The sequence below is a fragment of the Scylla paramamosain genome, chromosome 23 (assembly GCF_035594125.1).
Source record: "Scylla paramamosain isolate STU-SP2022 chromosome 23, ASM3559412v1, whole genome shotgun sequence".
Taxonomy (NCBI): domain Eukaryota; kingdom Metazoa; phylum Arthropoda; class Malacostraca; order Decapoda; family Portunidae; genus Scylla; species Scylla paramamosain.
In genome coordinates this window covers 5,997,459-6,018,883 of record NC_087173.1, presented here as the reverse complement: position 1 = coordinate 6,018,883, position 21,425 = coordinate 5,997,459, and the positions used below count along the sequence as shown (strand labels likewise).

General features: G+C 35.6%; 1 protein-coding gene across 6 annotated transcripts; it reads right to left on the bottom strand.

Annotated features, from left to right (window-relative positions):
- Positions 1–4,285: 4,285 nt before the first annotated feature.
- On the bottom strand, positions 4,286–18,516 carry LOC135112067 (MAGUK p55 subfamily member 7-like). Of its 6 annotated transcripts, none has more exons than XM_064025980.1 (13): positions 18,382–18,516; positions 15,676–15,748; positions 13,020–13,150; positions 12,460–12,621; positions 11,769–11,900; positions 11,047–11,073; positions 10,227–10,394; positions 9,745–9,941; positions 9,167–9,282; positions 7,825–8,079; positions 7,278–7,480; positions 6,791–6,931; positions 4,286–6,651 (listed from the first exon to the last, which is right to left on the bottom strand). In XM_064025980.1, the coding sequence occupies exons 2-13, from the start codon at positions 15,713–15,715 to the stop codon at positions 6,475–6,477; spliced, it is 1,749 nt and encodes a 582-aa protein (XP_063882050.1). In that variant the 5' UTR covers positions 15,716–15,748; positions 18,382–18,516; the 3' UTR covers positions 4,286–6,474. The 6 variants fall into 6 exon arrangements, with proteins under 6 accessions (XP_063882050.1, XP_063882052.1, XP_063882051.1 ...); XM_064025982.1 differs by having other exon boundaries at positions 12,460–12,606; XM_064025981.1 differs by having other exon boundaries at positions 15,685–15,748.
- Between the last annotated feature and the right edge of the window lie 2,909 nt (positions 18,517–21,425).

Below are 21,425 nucleotides of genomic sequence, written 5' to 3'. Positions count from 1 at the left end.
TATATATATATATATATATGTATATATATATATATATATATATATATATATATATATATATATATATATATATATATATATATATATATATATATATATATATATATATATATATAATATGCAGGAATACATATACACCTGTGTAAATGTATATATACATTATATAAAGATTAGAAAACGTGCTGAAAATTCACGAAAAGTACAATAAAAGTTAACCAAAAAGCTATACAATGCACTATGTGTGAATGTGAGTGAAAGGGAAATACATATATGAGTACCAGTTTGCAATTAACATTGCAAGATAGAATGACACACATTATACTATAAAGAATTCTATTGGTTAATTTTAATTTGTATTTTTCTTTTCTTTTTCTTTCTTTTTTTTCTTTTTCTTTTTCTTTTTTTACTGAACTGGATTTTTTCCTTCCTTTTCACAGGTCTCCCTTTATGGGAAAAATGACTAGTATATTATTTAACTGGTTGTCTTGCAGACATTGGATGCCATCTGAAATAAAAATAAAAATAAATAAAAATAAATAAATAAATAATAATAATAATAATAATAATAATAATAATAATAATAATAATAATAATAAAGGAATCCAGTTCTGTGCCAAAGATACAGATTTCATGACATAGCTGAAATGCTCTGTCTGTACTAACATCAGTTTCTAATTGAATTATATTTTTAGTATATATACTCCTTTCACAGATATTCACCTATCTTGTCACATTTTCTAGTTTTTGTTTAACTTTATTTCAATTTCTTTTTTGTATTTTCATCTTAAACCGTCAGAACAAAACCAATACAGTATGTGTGTGTGTATATATATATATATATATATATATATATATATATATATATATATATATATATATATATATATATATATATATATATATATACAAAAAAAAATTATGTTGAACTTAGTCACTGGTACAGGCAAATTATATGTTTATTTATTTAAAATCTAAATATTCTAATGAACTTCATGAATTGCAATTTTAAATTCACTCAGAACAACTTTAAATACAGATGTAGCTATTATACAGAGCAATGTAACACTGCACATGGTAAGATATAATGAAACTATAACTACTTCTGATAACTGCTGCATTTAATTCATTTGAATTTTTGTGTGTCTAATGTGTACAATATAAATAAATGATATATATATATATATATATATATATATATATATATATATATATATATATATATATATATATATATATATATATATATATATATATATATATATATATATATATATATACAGATAAGATTCAAACTTCAATGAGTAAAATTCTTTGGAATGGATTCACCACATTTCAGTAACATTGAATGAAATAAGGATGAAAGGACAAGCAATATTACCCTACATCTAGCTTTCAAGCTCTTCTTTCTATCTACCTTTACATATTTCTAAATATTGATCTATCTTTCTATCAAACTGTCAAATGATCTATCTACTTTCTGATATCTTACTTAAGGCTGATGCATAAGGCATTCATCCCATGAATAATATTGAAAACATAAACTTTACATATCATGTGTACTGGAATGTCTGATATTTTTGAGCCATGTGCCAATACACTGTAGTGGTGGTTTGCATGTGTTGCTTGCAAGCAAGTAGTCAAAGGTCTAGGTAAAAATGTTTATATCCTTGGTTTATTTACAAAGAAAAGTTATAATTTTTTTTGTCATCTTATATAAATCCACTGGCCTCCCCTAATAGCTAAGAAGGGTTAAGCCATATACCTCACCATGATGGCTTAGGGTATCTTGACTAGGTTACTGAGAGGGTTATTACATTACAAGGTCACAGCCCCTCAGCCTGTCCCATAACTATTCTCTATGGCATGAAAGGAGGCAAGTCCAATCGTCCAAAGTCTGCACCCAGCCATGAATTTAAATCTGATTATGAGCAGAGAATACATATTATTGCAGCACCAGGCCACTAAATGTGCACAAAGAATGAATGTGTAAACACACAGTAACTGCAATGTGTACCTTGGGGTACCATTACCTTGCATCCTGGCAGAACATACAGTGAAATATGAATGTCATCCTGAGTTTCCCACACCTTTGGTTCTCACCAGGCAATCACAGTGTCATAGCAGCCAGCCAGCCAGCCAGCCAGCCTGGGCAGCAGTTGAGTCTTCTATCTTGGGAGATCTAAATGTATTTTTCACTTGTTTCTTGACTGAATGCCAGTCTGCTCTTGTTACTTGTTTGCTGCAACTACCATGTGTGAACACATTCATCCTAATTGCATCCTTATCTGTCAACTGTAAATATATAAATAACCAATGATATGGACTTACCTACATTCTTCACTACAAATCTGTACATAACACACATACCACCAGTACATATTCTTCATATTCAAAAGACAACACATTATGTCTACTACAGTACAGTATATTGTTGCACAATGCTGTGTTGTAAAATGTAAAATCAACAAACTTTGTCATTAGCTACCAACTGTGGAGCAAAGGCAATACTTAATCAGATCTGAGATTCTGGGCAAAGTTTCAAATGTATACTTACAGGTTAAATGTTGGAGTGGTAATTTAATTTGTAAATGTGTGTGTGTGTGTGTGTGTGTGTGTGTGTGTGTGTGTGTGTGTGTGTGTGTGTGTGTGTGTGTGTGTGTGTGTGTGTGTGTGTGTGTGTTTATGTGTGTGTTAATTTCCATGAAACTGCTTTTGTACGCTATGATCAAGAACCACCACCAAACAATCTCAAAGCAGTGATAAGTATAAATTGTAACAAAATTATTGAAACATTGTCATTTGAAGCCATAACATCCACCTCTCTTTCTCTCTCCCTTGTTCTATCTGTCATAGGCTCAAAGAAGCCATATCCATTTAAAGCTTTTGAAGGGGCTAGTAATAAAAAAATAACAATAACAACAAGGGCTCACTAAATCAAAGTAGAGTACACAAAGTGTCTCAGTTTGGAATGAGATTCTGTTAAGTATGAAAAGCAACATACTCCTCTATGTAGTATATGAAATAACAACTGTAATTTTTTTACACATTTTGGCAGATCAGAAGCAGACAACAGACATTCAGGGTAAGATGTCTGATCAATGTCATTATATACACATGTAATCAGGAAACACTTATAAGTCATCTGACACTCTTGTCTTGAAAGAAAGTCTATCTGTAATTATTCTTTTCCCACAGCATGAATGAAGTGTGTATCAGTGATGAAACAAAGACACTCCTAAATCTCATCTTGTGGAAAAAGAAAAAGAATTGTATTCATGATCATGGTGAAAATAATTTAGTAAGCATCGAGAGAGATAAGGTCTTAGAAGAGCAGTCCTTCTAGAGCCCCTTCTGCCTTCCCTGACTGGCCCTGCCTATAAAAAGAAAAAGCTTACCATCGGGAAAATGGCCACATCACTACTAATACAACAATAACAGAAAAAAGTATATTGTCAGCTATATTGTGAAAATCTGCAAAAACTGTACACAAGCATTTTTTAGAAAGTACTATAAAAATAAGATAGTAATAACATAGAAAAATAGGGAGACTACAAAAAACCAGCTCCTGAATCTACATAAGGCAGCTCTTAGGTTTCAAGAGGGGAGAGAAAGATAATGATGACAATGTGATTTTTATAGGGGCAACCTAAGTCTTTAAGTTACTTTTGATTGAGGCATCAGTGGTCGTTCCCAGCCTGTGCTTCTTGATGGACCACACTGCCCCTCATGCTTCACTTAACTGAGTTAGAGGGGCTGGACAACATGTGCCTGCTACTTCACTCCACAAATGTCAAACACATCTGCCACCACAGGCTTTAGAATGCAGCCATCCACATTCAACGTCTTTGTACTTTGACCACTCCCCACTGCCATCTATGATGTGATAATGTCGGTGATAGTTATGATGATGATGATGGTGATGGTAATGATGAGCATGATGATGGCTCTTAATGATGTTGAAAAGTAAGCACTGAATAGAATAGAAACAAAGTACAAAGCTGAATAGAAATGCAGAAATATAGACATACTTAAGAAGGGGAAGAAGCTAACATAAACAGTTATTTCACATACCCTTAGATCACTGTAATAACAAAGCATGCGACAATTTTATAAGATAAAGGTCAAGACAAGATATACTGCAGTAAGTCACTCCAGTACTGAGATTCCAAACTTTGGCTGAAGTTTAAATGTCCACTCACTGTAATATTTAACACAATACATACTCTACCTCTCTCTCAGATATTTCATACATTAATAGCTGAGGCATTATTAGTTTTACACACACACACACACACACACACACACACACACACACACACACACACACACACACACTTATTTATGAGATTTTTTTTTTCTTTTTTGCCTCAGCACTGCTTGAAGACAATGTATCATAGTAAATGTTTCTGTACATGTAGCAAGGTAGCTGGCCACGTAACAAGGGAAAGCCAGCCAACCACTCACTACATCCCTACTACTCTTTGAAGGGCTATAGCTAGGTTAACGACAAGAAAGACAGCTTATGTATGTATATGTGTGAATTAATGCTTGTTTTATCAGTGTATGTATGTTTTTATCCATTCCACACTCCATAAAAAGAAAGGCACAAACCAAAAAGTAAAGAGAGATGTAATGGCCAAGGGCCGAGTCTCAACACCACACTAGTACTTGCTACCAAGAATGGTGAGGAACTCTACATCTCCCCCGACAACCTCCTCTTGGCATGTGTTACAGGACGAGAGTTGTTATTGCTGCACTAACCCACAACAATTGCCATTGTCTGCATTTCTTATCTCATGGCACAATCTTAATGTTTCTCAATCATCACCATTTTGACAAAAATCCTTGTATGTCAGCCTGTAACTTTTATCAGTTTCTAATATAGTTTCGGCAGCTTTGATGCGCAGTACATGGGATGGGAAGTCAAAGAGCCTAAAAATACATAAACTAACTGGGAATATTCCTGATTGCATTTGCTTCCACGTGGTCATAATAGTTGACTACACCACTATTTCAAACAATACAGACTAGGAATGTACTGATACCAATATTTTTTTACCAATAATGATACTGATACTCATTCCTGAGTGGATAACAATACTAATACTCCAATACTTTGCTGATACTGATACACACTGATATTCATGCACAATTCTACATTACCAAAATAATATAAGATGTAATGACTGATAAAGCAGTTGACTAAGGTTCATGCAGCAGTAATCCACATTAAGAGAAATAACATCATACAAATGCAAGTGGCAGGACAACATCATGAGAATCATCATACTGTTACAAACAAAACACATATCATGAACTGCATGTAATGGTATTGCAAGAAAAGAAAAACAGAAGCAGAACACCATGTTGCCATGTCAGCTGTGGCCAACTAACATAAGAATCTGCAGCAGATACTTGTATCTCTGATTCTCTGTCCATGGATAAGCCAGGATTAAAACAAGAGCCAATCACTTGCCTATAAGAAATCCAAGTTTTGTGTAAATCCACAAAATGAGAACCCAGTACTGCGGAACTAACTTATCAATCTAAAGTCAAGTTGCATGGAGAAACCTGCTTCATGTTTCATCCACCATCAGTCCTGTAGACACTATGGTACATCCTTCATCTTATTCATATGAACACAGCAAAACTGCAAAGGCTGCATATAAAATGCTCAACTCATTTGGTAGAACTGACTGATGTTAAGGAGAAAAAATATTAAAGAGCTATATACATCTCTTCTCAGTTAAACAGCTGACTGAGATCCACTGCATGTGGCGAAGTACAAGAAAAATGGATAGGTTATGACTGCTGGTCACGTATACATACATACAAGTAATAATAAATAAGTTATATAAACAAATAAGTAAACAGAATTGAAGCCAGTCAAACTATCTGCAACATGAGATACTGGCCATCCAGAAATAGGTTTCTACTATCAATATCAATACTGATAAATCAGTACATTCCTAATCATAACACTCAGGAGTAAGCTCTATTCCACAACTGTATTTCCAATGGTATGACTTATTTGACAGAAATATCAGAGTGAGGTCATAAACAGTTTTAAGTGTTGATTTACTGACAATGGGTTGACCATTATAATGCCTCTCTCCCTGGCATGACTTCTGGAATGTGTTGCCAGAGCTGGAGATGCACTCATGATAGAACATTAATCTAGCAGGTTTTGATGACATGTACAGACAAAAATTAACTATCTGCACATGTTAATGGTCTCCACGTCACTGTTCCTGATTTTTAAAGTGACAAACACTGGCAGATAATCAATTCTTGATAACTGTACCTTTAACTGTCAATTTAAACAATATGAGACTGTAAACCTATTTTAGTCCTATGTACAGTCAAGAATACTATACCAATATAGCATTACTTCTCACCCTCCTACATGGGCTCTCAACTTTCAACCACTTAACAGACAGACTGTGCCAGGAAGGCACCACCAAATGTCAGGGATTATTGCACCCAAGAGGCAGGGACCCACAGTGGCTCTGTCTCCACCCTGTTGACAGCTGTGACAAGGAGCTCAAAGGCAGAGGAGAGCTCATCATTGACAACCACCTCATCAAACCAGTGGGAGTAGTGGAATTCTATCCTAGCTGCTGCTTTCAGCATGTCCTTGAACTCGTCCTCCTGAAAAATCAATTGAATTTTCTAGAAGCCAGACTCTTTCCAGGTAAACATACATTGAAAATTTTTAAGTTGCTCTATGTGATACAAAATATTTCAATATGATAAAGTTTTGATAAAAAAAAATTGAAATATAACTTACAGTGAAACCCCTTGAGTTATTTTCATCAAAGGTTGAGCGTGCATGAGCTGCCAGTCTTGTTTCCTTGAGCACAGCCAGAGTAGGAGGCTTGATATATATCACGTAGGGTTTGAACTCTGCAGTTCTCAGGTACTTGAGGGCCTGAAGGAAAAGTTTTTAGTTATACATTCCATTTATCAGAATTTTCCCCCTCATTACCCCAAAACTCTCCAACAGGTCAGGCCCAACTATAATGATCAGCTGTGCCTTTCCATGAGGCATTATTAGTTTTTTACACACACACACACACACACACACACACACACACACGTAAAAAAAAATATTTATGAGATTTTTTTCCATGCACACAGTTTTCAGCATTCAGGGCAAGTGTGCTGTTAAGCACAGCAGCAATAAAAAATGGACTTTAGTGAAACCTGATTTGTTTGGATACTACAACCTTACAAAGGAGAATAGTACCTGGTATTAAAGGACAGTCTCTACTCACCTGGTAGTGAGGAGTAAGTATCACAACATAGCCAGCATTGATCATGCTCTTGAGGGTGATTGCTGAGGTGCCATACAGGTGGCCCTTGAACTCCCCATGCTCCACCAGAGTGCCTGCTGCTGCCTCCTCCTCCAATTCATCCCGTGTAACAAACTGATAGTCCCTGTTGTTAACCTCCCCAGGTCTGGGAGGTCGTGAGGTCACTAGAACAGGACAATCACCACCATTATTGTCACACTTTCCCTACAACATATATGTATACAGAATATACATATCCAAGGTACCTAATAGTATCATATAACAGTATGTAGTATTTCAATGATATCATATTCAATGTTGTTGAATGTCGTGTTTATCATCTAAGTATGAAAGCGAAAAAAGGAGGAGTACATAACAGTACTGGTATAATAATGGTGCAACAACAGTAATAGAGTAAAAGCATAGTATTCACCTCCATTTTCTTGACCTTAGCTAATAATTCTTATTTCATGAAGCATAACAAAACTAATATTCAACTATAAACAGAAAAACTATGTTGCAAACTCACTAGGCACAGGTGTTCTGTACTTGTCCACATCAAGAGCTACCAGTCGCCGCTTGAGTTCATTGCGGCCAACCCCTGGCGGACCAATGAGCACCACAGGTCGGGGCAAACCAGGGCGAGGGTAGAGGCGTGCCACCTCCTCATATGTGGGTACCTCCTCTCGATCAAAATCCTCACTCTCTGAAGCATCATAGATTATCTTCTTCACCTTGGGCGATGGTCGACAGCTGGGAGACTTGGGGAGGATGCACCCTGCAACTATAACAGCTTTTGTAGAAAATCCTGATACTTCAACACATGTACATGCAGGCATAGTTTACTCTGACTTTTCATATTCAAGGTTTATATCTATACCAAAATTAATAAAAATCACATTAGTGTTAATTTACGTAAGACAAGCTTTATGAGTACTATAATTGATAAACGTCTGGCACAACGAAATTTTAAGCAAAACAGCATGATACTGTAAAAATGATGAACAACATAATAGTGTGGCAATAGCAGTATCATAATAGGTGCCATTAAAGGTGCTATACATAGCAATAATCTTGGTCAGGTCTTATGATTCTGGCATTCTATGCACAAGAATGGATTTGACAACTGTACACATGACAGCTGTACACATGACATTCACTATACCAATAAAATATATATGTAGTGAGGTTCACAACGATGTGTGGTTTGGGTAATATAAAACAGAAAAACAAACGTTATTACTAAGAAAATTTTCAACTGAATGATGAACAAAATTGGACACCCCCCACTCTTGGCCCCACAAACAACTGTGCTTCCCACACACACCTCCTTCAGGCTCTGTGAATGTCCACGCCATCCATGGAAGTTGGTCACCAACCTAAGCACACCAGTGCTTAGGTTGGTTCACTAACCATGAACTAATCATCACAACATACAGATGGTGTGCCAATTAAGGATTGTTCCACATTCCTCATAAGTCTCGATGTTTTTGCAGAGCTTTTTGTGTACCTCTGCTAGCCATGGATTGTCAGAAGACTGACATAAAGAACAGTTCATTACAATCACCACAAAGGAGACAGCTGGGAAGTACAACAGTAGTGCTACCATCACAAAGTGTTTTTTGGTATTTTTTTTTTAGATTTTATTATATTTTTATGTTATTTTTATTCCTCAGAACAAATTAAATTTTTCCACAAGTTCTTTCTCTTGAATAGTAAAACAAATCACATTACAAACAGCTAATTAAAACAAATGAAAATTCATTGTCACAGACCCTACTGTAATAACAAAATAATTCACTTTACTAAGTTAGTCTGCTACACTTTACAGTGCAGCAGCAATAGTTCAGATACATTTAGTAAAGCCTCACTTTGTCCATTGGCAGTCTGGTCCTGGCGGTGGGCAAGGATGCGTCTTTCCTGAAGTTGCCGTGAAGGAATAAGTCCAGCCCTCATGTTCCGGTCACCTTCCTTCCTTGCCTGCCACCTGTCACACACCAATGGCATTTTAATTAATCCCATATATATATTCTCACATCACATTCCCTTACAGCTTTAGGAAGGGGAGAACAAAACTAGGAATCCACCTCCCTTACTGTTGGATAAAAGGTCTGATTAGACTCAATACTGAACCTTCTATCTGTCCAAGGAACAGTGAAACTAAAAAGGCATTCACACATACTGGATATGAACAAAAAATTATCCATTTCATCTATCTTTCTTTAATCATCTACTTTTAAAATCTTATTCTTTCAGGTAGGTGCTTTTAAAATAGTAATGTTAGAAATCCCACTCAAATTTTTCTCTTGTATTATTGAACATAGGCTGTTTGTGAGTTAGATGACAATCAAACTTAAAGATCCAATATATATATCCAATATATAAATATCCAATATAGTAATGATGTGGCTATTCTCTCTGGGCTATCCACACCAAAAGAATAACTCACCAGTAAGGATCATCTTGGGTCACTATATGCAGGATATCCATTTTCTTGAAGGGAAGTCCTGCCTCTTTACATGGAATGTGTTTATCCTCTTTGGGGTCATAGTCAAAGTAGGCACGAACCCGCACTTTGCTCTCCCGCAGGTGGGCTGAACTGCCGGCCGGAAGCAGCTTGAAAGTAATGGTGCCTTCCGCCTGCATCTGAAACATAAAAGATCAAATTAAAAAAGTCAAATAATATCACCATTATTTTATCTTCTGTACTTGGGAAATATGAAATGTGAAATATGAGTGAACACATACCATTAAGATCTTGAAACTAAAACTTCAAAATTTGGTAACTTCCATGGCAAAATTGAGAGGAATTTTGTTATGATTTTATTCCATCTCTCTCTCTCTCTCTCTCTCTCTCTCTCTCTCTCTCTCTCTCTCTCTCTCTCTCTCTCTCTCTCTCTCTCTCTCTCTCTCTCTCTCTCTCTCTCTCACCAGAATCTTGTGGACATCAGCTGGTGTCTTGCCCACCACATTGAAGTTGTTCACCTCCAGCACCTCATCCCCAACATGGATGAGTCCTGAGCGGTCAGCAGCACCTCCATGCATGATGCGAGCAATGATAATGGCACCAGTGCGGTCATCCTGCTTGATGGTGGCTCCCTATGGGTAAACAAATATTATGTCATCATGACACAATAATCACCACACTTGTGTATCAGTGAAGCTAATGCAGTGGTCTTATTCCAACTATCCTAATTCAACTATCAGTAACTGTGGAAAATACAGCATTGCTCTCAGCCTTTGTCACCAAATTGCAGCTTGCCAAAACACAGATATGAACACTTCATTGTCAGGTTTCTTGCTTTCTAAATAGTTCCTCAGAACCTTAATACACACTGTGATGTAGATACTGAACACACTTCATTCAGTTTGCTCTCATCCTCTCTTTAATTCATTCAAGTTTCTCCTAAGATTTTTATCATCTTTTCTTTTACAATCTTAAATTTCACATTTAATCTTCCTTTCACAACCCATATATCATTTCTTTTTTCTTCCCCCTTTACATGCTCAAACACATCATGCATATCATGAACTGCAAACCACAGCTTACAGAGCAGCCAGGATCCAATACATCCTCATACCAATAAATACTGCCAATCTGTGCATGTCTGACACTACATCACATGATTGTCAACAACAACTGCAAGTGCATAACAGTAACTGAATACACTTGAAAGTGCAGTTTAGCTCAGGCATGGTACAGCATTTTATGTGCATCCATTGTTTATCAAAGCTATTCTCTTCTACTCACCACAATTGGCTCTGCTCCCTTTCCTTCCTGTGCAAGCAGTGAATAATAACAAAACCCAATGAGAGAAAAAATGAGGCAACATTACAACATCCACAAACAAAGAAATTTCATTCATCTTTTACAGTTATAAATTCAGTTTTATACATAATTAGGAATACATTTTTTCATATGGAAAGCAACATCACTTCACAAATAAAGGCATCTTGGATATTTTCTTACATTTTTAATGCTGCTGATAAAAAAAAATAAAAATCCAGCAAAATCTATCCTGCAAATTATGTAAAGAAAATAGTGCACAAAAAAATGTGTAGTGTGACAATTTCAACTCTCTGCTTTTCATGTTTCATAACAAAGAATAAAAAAAAAATCATGATATCTATCTCTTGTGCTCAAACCATGCACTATATCTTCAGAGAATACATACAGCAATTAATATGACTTTATGAATCCTGAATTCTATTCATGACCAGATTGAAAGAATACTGCCACTGGTTTTCCTGTGTGTTGTAAAATATGACTATGAGAAATATTATGAGTGGACAGAAAACTCCTACTTTTTTATTTTCATTCCAACATTGAGACAAGGAGGTGTGGCCAGTCTTCTGTAAGGGGAATGTAAGCCTGGATAAAATGATACACCACAGTGACAAAGTCTGACATAATCTCAAAGCTGGCCAATCAATAGGAAAAGCAAACAGGGAACAAAAAATATAAGTCCTTACCATGGGCTCATTGCTCTTCACTAACTGTACAATCTTGACTGTCTCTTCATCCTCATCCACTTCTACAGGTATTTCTGGCAGGTGTGGAGCAAAGTCCTTCGCAGCAATGCTGTCATGAGCCTGAAGGACTCCCTGTTGGTATATGTATATACATATATATACTGTGAAACCTCGGTTACTGAACATCTCAAACAAAAATTTAACTTAAATTTATATATCATTAACTTAAAATTTATATATGATCATCACCTGTAGCCTTATTTTCACATATGAGAGAGAGAGAGAGAGAGAGAGAGAGAGAGAGAGAGAGAGAGAGAGAGAGAGAGAGAGAGAGAGAGAGAGAGAGAGAGAGAGAGAGAGAGAGAGAGAGAGAGAGAGAGAGAGAGAGAGAGACTTCAAACTTCAAGCACACCACAAGAAAATTAAATCAACAAGACTGATCCAAATGTTCTATTTAATTTGGAAGCAAGTGACAATGAAGAAGTGACATGATCCAGTAAAACTGTTTTATACTCCCTATCTATGTTTATATTATATTTCAAACAAATACAGACAAAAAAAAAAATTATCCACAATGTCTCTGTTACCAACTCACACAAATATATAACTGAAATTAAGGTAACTTTCTATGTGATGCTTCTGTATTATCTTAGGACTGGTCATGCAAAGACTACATAAAACAACAAATGACCTGTAGGTGTGGAGATTGCAGAATGGCAAACAGTTCAATGGCATCTGCTGTAGGTATGGTGCAGCCATGAATCTCTTTCATGATAGAGATTCCAATCTCCTCTGCATTGGACATGAGGGCCTGGCATGTCTTCCGGGTGCGGTTGATCTGAGAAAGAGGAAACTAATACCTTACTGAAAGTATCTGCATAGTTCTTATACTGTGTGCCTAAAGATTGCTAGACTTCACTTTGGACTGTACACTAAAGATGTACTGGGTGCTTGAATTCACAGATTTGTGGATGCTAATATTGATATCAGGCTCACATATTTTGCAAGAGAAATGCTTTGGTATTTACCTTAGACATGTGCATATTTAACAGACATGACAGAGCCAGTGGACTGAATGAAAACATATTTAAGAGAAGGATGTGGGATGGAGTAAGACAGATACTGGAAATGTGCAAACATGAGGCATGGGGACAGAAGCAAGTAGAGACTTTTGTCAAGGACACATTTTTTGAGAACAAGTTCCCAAAAACAGTTTCAAGAGTAAATAGATACAGAAGAATAGGGCAATACCTTGTTATGTACATTAACAAGGGCCTGGAGCTCCCGGGACTTGAGCAGGTCTGCCAGGAAGCCAAAATCCTCCTCATCACTGTCTAGCTGGACTCTTGCCTTTTCCAGGGAGGACAATAACCCACCCAGTGCTGTGGAGGGTGTTCATTTATGTGAGTTTCTAGCAACACTGTGTCAATTAATAAAACACTATGATATCACAAAGAACAATCCATGGCATTAAGGACAATCACAGATCTTTACTGTCATTATCAACAAAAACCTTTAAACTGTCTCATGACATTGACTACTGAGTATCTAATATTAATTAATGTTGTTGTATATAGATAGACAGACAGAAATAATGTTGACCACCTACCATAACATGATTAATGGCAAAACTGACATATATTGAAATATATCCAAAATCTCTAGATAATTACTTTGCCTATAAAAAAAAAAAAAAAAAAAAATCACAAGCCTTCAATAACATTTGTATGCATATGATCCTTAATTTACTGGCTTATATCCACGTCAAAATGTCTGTCATTCCTTCTCTTCAAACAACAACTAACACAATCTGTCTGTTCCCTTCAATTAATTGATGATCTTTATGACATATGTGACTATTTCTCACAGCAGTGTTTCATTCTCTTCAAAACTAGTCTATACTCTTGACATTAACATTTTTGACAAGGTAAGATTGACTAACATAAAGCATTACACTTCTATCATAAAGATATATAAAATGAGCCTTTTATGCAAAAGAGAAGTCTTCTCATTGTTAGAAGAAAAATTACTCCAGTCTTCTTCCATACACTCCTCTCTTGCTATGGAGTTAACTTCTGTTCAGACTGCAACACTTACATCCCACAATTTACAAAATTTGCCAGTTGCAAGTTTCCACATTTAACTCAATTATTAATTTCCCACAACACAGTGCACAAGTATTAAATTAATAGTGAAGACTGCATTAAACCATTACAATTGTGCAACCAGTACGATCTTAAGCCACAATATCACTTCCCCCTTGAATAAATGTGCACAGCCAAATATTCTTTCTTAAAATTGGCAGATAATTTAGGCTACTTATCATCATCCTCATTTTGCTTCCACCTACTTGTTTCAGGATTTCACATCTTATTGTCACTCTCAACTCCTTCATAAAGTATCAGCAATGTAACCTAAATCAGAGCAATTCTCTGGGTGAGCTGGTCTTATTGCTTCAAATGCAATAACAAAAAAGCTTTAAAGTCTGCAGTGGTCTTTGATATATGCTCACATTTATAAATATCTCCAAACAGCCTTGCCATTCTTCATTCTATTTTGTATTTTTTTAGTATTAGGTGAGGAGGGTCTTGGCCAGGTAGTGGTACTGGTTCACACTGTTTTTGTCCCAAAGTCCTAATTCAGTTAGCAATTATAATACTCTCCAAGCATTTTGAATACTGTATTACTGTCATCCACCACCACTATCCTAAAATCATTCCCTGTGACCAAGTGCAGCATATACTTACACATCACATCTGTATCATTATTTCTTATCTTCTCTGACTCACATACATAATTTTTCCTGCCTATCAAATAAGTTATCTGGTTTGTTCACTAGGGATTACTTAGCCTCTTCCTTTGCTCTGTACACTGTTCTCTTAGCTGTGCATTTGGGTGCTGGTGTTCCTCTTCAATGTTGTCACTCGAGTTCTTCACAGAGCTTTCACTTAGACAGCAGCAGCCACAGTCATTCCACCATCAAGAAGCTTTATGTCTAGTCTATCATTAAATACGATAAATGCACACTTGGAGTTTGTCTATTGTTGAATATGACTCATTCATACTAAGAGACTATGATATAGAAAAACCCTATTATATGAAGCATGAAAAACAGTAGAACTTTAAAAATGCAATATCTCATAGGCCACAATACTCGCTGAAGAGAGATGTGAAGAAAGGCACAAGACCATGTCACCATATAGGCCGACATTCAACTAAAAGTAGCAGTGACTGTACAACCATGGAATTAAAAAAGAATAATAATAATGATGATGATAATAATAATAATAATAATAATAATAATAATAATAATAATAATAATAATAATAATAATAATAATAATAATAATAATAATAAAAATGATAATAAATAAATGCATAAATAAATAATAACATGAACAATAATAATAATAATAATAATAATAATAATAATAATAAAAATAATAACAACAACAACAACAATGATAATAATAATGATAACAATAGTAATAATAATATGCATTAACAATAAAAAGATGATCTTGCACAACATTGGAACAAGCTGGAAAAACACATATACGCCAAAAGCTCAAGTTTAACTAGGTATGGATATCAAAACTGATTTTCAAGTTTAATATCCTTGATGGTTGCACTACAAATGTAGACATTGTATTCAAAATGAAAGTAGGAAGAAATAGCAAATTTTCAAACATGTCTCAGGCAAGTAATTTCAGAATGAGCCCAAAATAAGTAAATAACACTTTTTTTTTTTTTTCAGCATGTATCATAACCTTTCTATTTCCAATTTTCTCAGTTCAGATATGGCCCTGCAAATGCCTGGAGGTGGCACAGGCACTGACAGGTGAAAGCAGTGACAGAACAAGATGGTGCAGCAGCGGCAGCAGCAGCCAGCATGCTAGACAACTCACACAGGCTACCTGAGTCTCCAGCGGCCATCACAGCTGTCATGCCGGTGAATGAGTCCGCTCAGCACCACCAATGCTGAAAAACAAATACCAACCACATCAGCAATACCATCTGTAAGGCTTTACATTTTTTAAATAAGTGCAAAATCTGACTCTATTACATTATAATCTATCTACCAGCAGTTTATGCAAAGCATCTGGAGATATCCACACAAAAAAATCTCTCTACATTTTATTCCTACAATGATACAATGTGTGGTGCATTATCTTGGCTGCCTCCTTTAAGGAGGGCCTCAGCCTAATGTATATATTATATAAAGAGAGAGAGAGAGAGAGAGAGAGAGAGAGAGAGAGAGAGAGAGAGAGAGAGAGAGAGAGAGAGAGAGAGAGAGAGAGAGAGAGAGAGAGAGAGAGAGAGAGAGAGAGAGAGAGAGAGAGAGAGAGAGAGAGAGAGAGAGAAAAAAAATTAATAGCTTTCCTTCTTTTCATTATCAAATAAAAATTTCTAATAGTGAATTGTCACTATTTTTATTGGGTTATTGTAATCTTATACATTCTGCTTCTTTCTTCTATGTAGATTTATTCCACAAACCAGCCAACAAAACAAAAATTACTTCTACTACAGTTATGTACTTGGCATGGTCTTGTAACTATGTGCCAATGACAACTCTTTTCAACACCACTTGGGTATCATCAATCACTGCTCAAAAAAAAAAAAAAAAAAAAAAAAAAAAAAAAAAAAAAATGTCAATCAGAATTACTGTAGTCAAGTTTCAGACATTAATTCCTCTTTTCTACTTCATTACTAAAGATACTTGTTTAAAATCACTAATAAAAAGCATTAAGTCACTGAAGCCTTTCCTGCATCACAAAAGAAACCACTTCAATATAACTCTGACAATGAAAAGAATTACATTACTAAGATGAAAGCAGTCAATCCCCCTCCCCTCTCTCTCTCTCCATTAAAACACAACAAACCACAATTACATACTAAAATAACAGCGTAATTTGCATGTGGTTATCAAATACATTGATCTCTTTTACCTCAGCACAAAGGAAGCAACTTAATACATCACTATTAAACTAGAAAAAACATTACAAGTGAAAGAATAACTTAAACTTTGCCTCTTCACACATGGAGAAAATCCCTTTGTAATCTCTGCTGATAACACTCCAATTTGAGACAGTTTAGTTTTCACTTTAGATTAGATAGTGCAGCTTATCACAAACATCAAGAGCCAAAAGGTTTCCTGTTTTTTTATGTTCTTCCTTTGTGTTGTGTTGTATTGGTTCATCAACTATGCTCTGAATATACTGTATATAATAATCAAAGTATAATAATCAAAGCTTGCCAGTATAACATTTCCATTGTTTCATTTTACTGTGCTATGATAAGAGAATTTCCTAATTATATTACACCAAAGATTTTGTCACTGGAATTTTAAATATGCTCAGTGCATAGGAATCAATTCAAAGATATTCTTTTAGACTACAAAAATATACCTCTGAAACAGAGGATTTATACAATGCTCCCATTTTTCTTTATTCCTTTCCTAATATACATAATGAGCCAAACAAATGTTAGTTTACAAGGGGGATCTTTTAGTTTACAAGGGGGATCTTAACTCAGAAAAATGCTTCCTACAGGTTCCCCTTTCCTTTTGAGTGTGGAGTACAAGTTAACTAATGTGCAACAAGCCTGGGATCACAGCAATGCTTTTAGGGCAGAAGAAACAAGCAATGCCTGAGACTTCACTAGCTACTATACACAGTCTTCTGGCCACACAGCAAAGAGATTTTCAAAACTTAATCTAACCAAATGGCAGATCTAAAATGTCCTTAAAAAAGTAAAATGATAACTCCTTTTCTCCTTTCCTCTCTTCATGAAAAAAAAAAAAACACTTTGTAATCTTTCCCTGATAGCCCTTTACCCATCCTCACCTGAGATAATGATACAGGCCAGTCAGTAGTAGTAGTAGTAGTAGTAGTAGTAGTAGTAGTAGTAGTAGTAGCAGTAGTAGTAGTAAACCTTTGTTCCTAATCTCAAAACCACCAGTCTTATTTTTACTTTCCTTCAAACATTAATATTTCACTGCTTTTCCAAAAATGTTCATCACTTAGACACCTCTTTATCCACTCAAGTTTCCACCAAAAACTGTCTAAGGATGTGACACTTCCTTAGTTCCCTTCCCCCTCTTGCCGCAGAATGTGGGCCCGGCGTCTATCCCACCTCACCACCCCAGTGAGTGACCCATTTCCTGACCTGACCTACTTTTGACTTCACGAAGGTACAGGTCATCTTAAAACAAAAGAAACACCTGAAAATAACCTGAAAACCTACCATTCTGACTTTCACCTTACACACAAGGCCATAAGGATATAATATTTGACACAAAATACACCTTATGAATCCATCTAAATAACAAAATAACACAGAACAATGGAAATCTTATAACAGGAACTCATACTTAAGATATCGGCCATTATATTCTCTAAAGTAATGATATTCTTTACTTATAACACCTGTAGTAGTAGGAGAGTGGGTAGAGAGTAGGTTAGGTCAGACTTGCCACTCCCTACCTGACCTAGTACCGTGACCTGACTCCCAAATGTCAAAACAAACCACCATTTCTCATTATTTTAACACATTTCCCGCCTTCACTCCAGCCCGGGAACCAAATTGAACGAGGCAGTAATGGGTTTGCTTACCTTTATGTGCATCTGGAAATAGCAGGTGAGCAGAATGTCATAATTTGAAGCAGAAACCGTCAGAATACATGGCCAAGTCGATATCAGATGCTGGCCATGTTGTCGTCTGCACACACTCTCTCCTCTCCCGCCTCTCCCTCTCCTCCTCTCTCTCTCCCTCCTCTCACTCCCTCCTATCTACACCTTACTCTTTAATTCATCTATACACCACACATCTTATATAGCACAGATCGAGACACCATAGATTTTATTTCTCCAATTCGTTGTATTTTCTTAAGCTTTATAATGTTGTTTTAATTCATGAATATCCCTCTTCTCTAACCCTTTAATCTGTCTTTACCGCTTCTTCGTTGATATTCATGTAAATGCCATAAAATAATAAGTTTTATTTCAAACTGGATTTAAAAGTCATTCTTATATATCGCTTAAATACCATTAAAAAAAAAAAATTTCCTTTACTTCTTTAGAATTTGTGGTCTTCAATGTCGCTTTTTACTCTAGTCCTTAAGTTTATCTACATTCTGTGGTCTCTAGTTTACGTAAATACGACAAAAATGTTTAGTACAGAAATACCATGGGACTATTTTCTTTATATCATCAGAGTTTCTGAAACTCTTTACTACTATATTAATTACTACATACTTTTTTTCCCTCGCCCTCAAGGTTATCAACGTACAGTACATGATATCATATTCTATGATTTTTTTTTTTTTCACATGATACCCCTCCACGTCCCTCAGTACGTCTCCATGGCCTATTCCTTAATTTTTCCATACGCTCCCTATAATGACATCCCACGTATCAAAGTGTTATAAATTTTTACTTCATATCGTAGTTTATCATTATTATTATCATTATCATTACAGTAAAATCCCTCTCATCCGGTATTCGAGTATCCGGCAGCTTCAAGTATCCGGCACATTTTCCCCGAGCCTTAAAATCAATAAAAAAATCAATGTGTACTCATAAAATCGATTAAAATTCCCGCGCGAGGCATATTTTGTCCCCTTGGCACCAGAGCGCACTGCTTCGCGCCACCCGCGGCCCACTGCACTGTGTTTACTCAGTGACTCAGTCGCACGTGTGCACTGTTTATCGCCTGACGCCTTCATCATGCCTAAAGTTGTAGAAATGAGGAAGCGTGTTGTGCTTACACTTAAGCAGCTGATCAGATCAGCTGCTGATCAAGATCAGCTGATCTTTGTTATGGTAAGATGCGTGAGTGTATGGTGGTGATTGTGGACATAATTTCACTTTTATTCAAGTATCCGGCAATATTCAAGTATCCGGCATGTCGGCGGTCCCGTTGATGCCGGATAAGAGGGATTTTACTGTATTATTATTATTATTATTATTATTATTATTATTATTATTATTATTATTATTATTATTATTATTATTACATTCTAGTTTTTGTCATTATAAAACTTTTATTCTCTTCTTATTCTCTCATTTGTAGACTTATTTTCAAGAGAGAGAGAGAGAGAGAGAGAGAGAGAGAGAGAGAGAGAGAGAGAGAGAGAGAGAGAGAGAGAGAGCCGCACGTATTTTGGTATTTTGATGAATGTCTTTTATTATTTACTTATTTATCTACCTAATCATTTTATTAGTCGTGTATATTCAATAGATTAATGAATGCTTAGATAGATCAATCTAAATAGGAAGATATATTAAATGCGGGATAGGGCATACGTGCATACATGTAAATGAATAGATTAATAAATTTAGTTGACAGATAGATCGCAAACAGATAGATAGATAGACAGATAGAGATAAAGAGACAATAGAGAGATAACCACATTGGCATAGAGTCATAGACAGTAATGCAAAAGCAGGCATCCAAGAACTTTTTGGAATATAACCTCGTAAAAATTAAAGTAAAGTAGTAAATTCTAGCAGAACACGTATTTTAGATAGCAATATGAACTATTACGCTAAGAAATATACCTTGATATATTCCTTTTATTTTTTTATTAATCGCCATACTAGAACAAACTTGTTTTTCAGGCGTTTGCCAAGGATAATGTTTATGGGTGATCTGAAGGAAGAAACGTATATTACAGGGTTGAGTTAAGTTCAAATGATCATACGTTTAAACTTAGGAATACAGTTTGCATGCACTACTTTGTGTGTGGATTTCATTTGTTTATTGCCCTATTTGGGAAACTATTTTTGAACGTCATTATCGCCTCTTGCCTTGCCTAGTAAAAAAAAAATAATAATAATAATTAATTAATTAAAAAAAATAATAAACAAATTAATCAATTAATTTGAAATAGATAAATAAATAATGCAAAAATAAATAAATAAATAAATAAAAATGAGAAAGATGAAATAAAATGACGTTTGCAGACAATAATTTGTCAGTACATAAAGGTATCTAGAGGGAAGAAGTCGCAGTTACTACTCTGAATTGTCCAGTCTGTGGCTGTTTGATGGGTGTATATGTGTACAATTGATCTTACTTTACTCCATCCTTCTTTATATAAAAAAAAAAAAAAAAAAAAAAAACTTTGGACGCTCCGTACAACAGTGGTTGAGCTGACGGTACCGTACCCCCACCAGCCACCAACTTCTCCCTCCTCACGCACCGCAACAACCCCACGTATGAATTGCTGTTGAGGAACTCGTTGTCCAGGCGGTGGATGTCGGGGCATCGGCGGCGAGAGTAGTGTAGTAGTAAGTAACTACGGGGGAAACGATGATGGATGGATGGATGATGGGAAAAAAAAAAAAGCGATGACAAAAAAATGGTGATAAAAAAAAAAAAAACGTAAGACAAAAAATAAGAGGAAAGCAATCTGTAAGAAGTTCTAAATACGTGGTGGTGGTCCTTGTACGTACAAAACAAGCTTATTTTTATATCCATCTGTCTATCATCCTGATCCCATAAATTTGTCCAGTATTTTAAAAGGCTCCTTGGTTATTTTAACTGCGCTAGCGATCTGAGTCTATTCCGATAATCTATTTGAGAACAGTCTCTTTTTAAATATAAATTTATCAAGCTTAAATTGAATCCGGTATTTATTGTCCTATCCTGATTA